Genomic DNA, 1,449 nt, shown 5'->3' on the forward strand with positions numbered 1-1,449 from the left:
GTGTACAAGCATGTTTCCATATTAAGTACTCTTATATATCATTTAAAAATATTAATTGTATCTGAACAAGTCCTCAAGTTATATCAAGATTTCATGGCTTATGGAGGTCTATAATTTTCTTTATTTAAACTAATCGCTGCGTAACCCATGAAATTTCCTTTGATATGACTTTCCAGAACGATAATTGTGGGTTTTTCATATTTTTCAAATTTCTGGGGAAACCCAGAACCTGGCTCCACAGGACACTCTGATAACGCAAGGAATTCTGGGGAACGTAGTTCTGTTTTGCAGCGAGCCGGTACCCCGGTTCTGAGTAGGGACGTTTCCGGCGGAAATTGCTGGACATCAGAAGGAAGGGAGTAAGATTTCCGCAAACGTCTCTGCTTACAGACCAACCTGGGCGACGCACGAAGGGCGTGGCTCCGCATCCCCACACGATTGGCCGGCGGCTTTCCAGGCACGCGCAAACTGCACTTAATGGGCCCCGCCCTCGCAAAGCTGTCTGGGAGTTGTAGTTCGAACTCCTGCCCGAACTCGGTCGTCTGACAGCGTTTCAGAAATCCAAGGCGGTTCATCCACTTTGGCGCTTGGATCGGACTATGGATCTCGGGCACGACGCGGCGCCCCTGACTGGCCTGGTCTGGTCGTCAGCCTCGGCGGCTCCGCCGCGGGGATTCAGTGCGGTGAGCGGCATCGGGGGGCGGGGATTGAATGGGGGCAGGGGTTGCTGCAGTAGGGCAGGAGCCTGGCGCTGACCCGCGTCCCGCTGTAGATCTCTTGCACCGTGGAGGGAGCGCCCGCCAGTTTCGGCAAGAGCTTCGCACAGAAATCTGGTTACTTCCTGTGTCTCAGTACCTTGGGCAATTTGGAGGTAAGGAGTGCCCATCTCTGGGATCCCCAGGGTCCGCCCACTCCCCCGTTCATTCGCCGGGCCCTATGCCAGGCGCGTCGTCCCCGCAGCTGAGTGACTCTCCCTGTATTCCCCACCCCGCTCCCCCAGAATCCGCAGGAGAACGTGGTGGCCGATATCCAGATCCTGGTAGACAAGAGCCCCCTCCCGCCGGGCTTCTCCCCGGTCTGCGACCCCCTGGACTCCAGTGAGGCCCGCGTCGAAAGCTGGGGGTGGTGGAGGGCACGTTTGCGTCCCTGCGTGGAGGACCTGGAAGTGGGGTGGAGGGACAACAGGCGCGTGATTTCTGAGTCTCCGCCGCTCCCTCAATGCACTGGGTGATGACAGGGTTGGCTGAGGACTCAGAGCCCTTTTCTAGGGCGGAGTGACGGACCCTGCCCTGCGTAAAAATGTGCAATTGGCACAGTCTGTACTAGAGTAACAATTGCGACCTGTTTTATTGCTGTTACTGCTACATTTTCTGAACCACGCGTAGTTTTCTTTTTTCATTTCTAGGCTTTTGCACACTCCGATTCCTCTGCTTGGAGCACCCTTTCCCT

At 55.3% G+C, this 1,449-nt stretch overlaps 1 protein-coding gene across 2 annotated transcripts in view; it reads left to right on the forward strand.

Annotated features, from left to right (window-relative positions):
• The first annotated feature begins 491 nt into the window (after positions 1 to 491).
• Positions 492 to 1,449, forward strand: part of MVB12A (multivesicular body subunit 12A) — a 3,587-nt gene continuing 2,629 nt past the window's right edge. Inside the window, exons 1-3 of one of the 2 annotated variants that reach the window (XM_025043848.1) lie at positions 492 to 683; positions 773 to 871; positions 1,001 to 1,097. In XM_025043848.1, the coding sequence (XP_024899616.1) occupies positions 600 to 683; positions 773 to 871; positions 1,001 to 1,097 (280 nt within the window). In that variant the 5' untranslated portion in view covers positions 492 to 599. The remainder of the gene's footprint in view (positions 684 to 772; positions 872 to 1,000; positions 1,098 to 1,449) is intronic. The other variant, XM_006904280.3, reaches the window with a different exon arrangement.

The sequence above is a fragment of the Pteropus alecto genome, unplaced genomic scaffold, assembly GCF_000325575.1.
Source record: "Pteropus alecto unplaced genomic scaffold, ASM32557v1 scaffold160, whole genome shotgun sequence".
Lineage (NCBI taxonomy): Eukaryota > Metazoa > Chordata > Mammalia > Chiroptera > Pteropodidae > Pteropus > Pteropus alecto.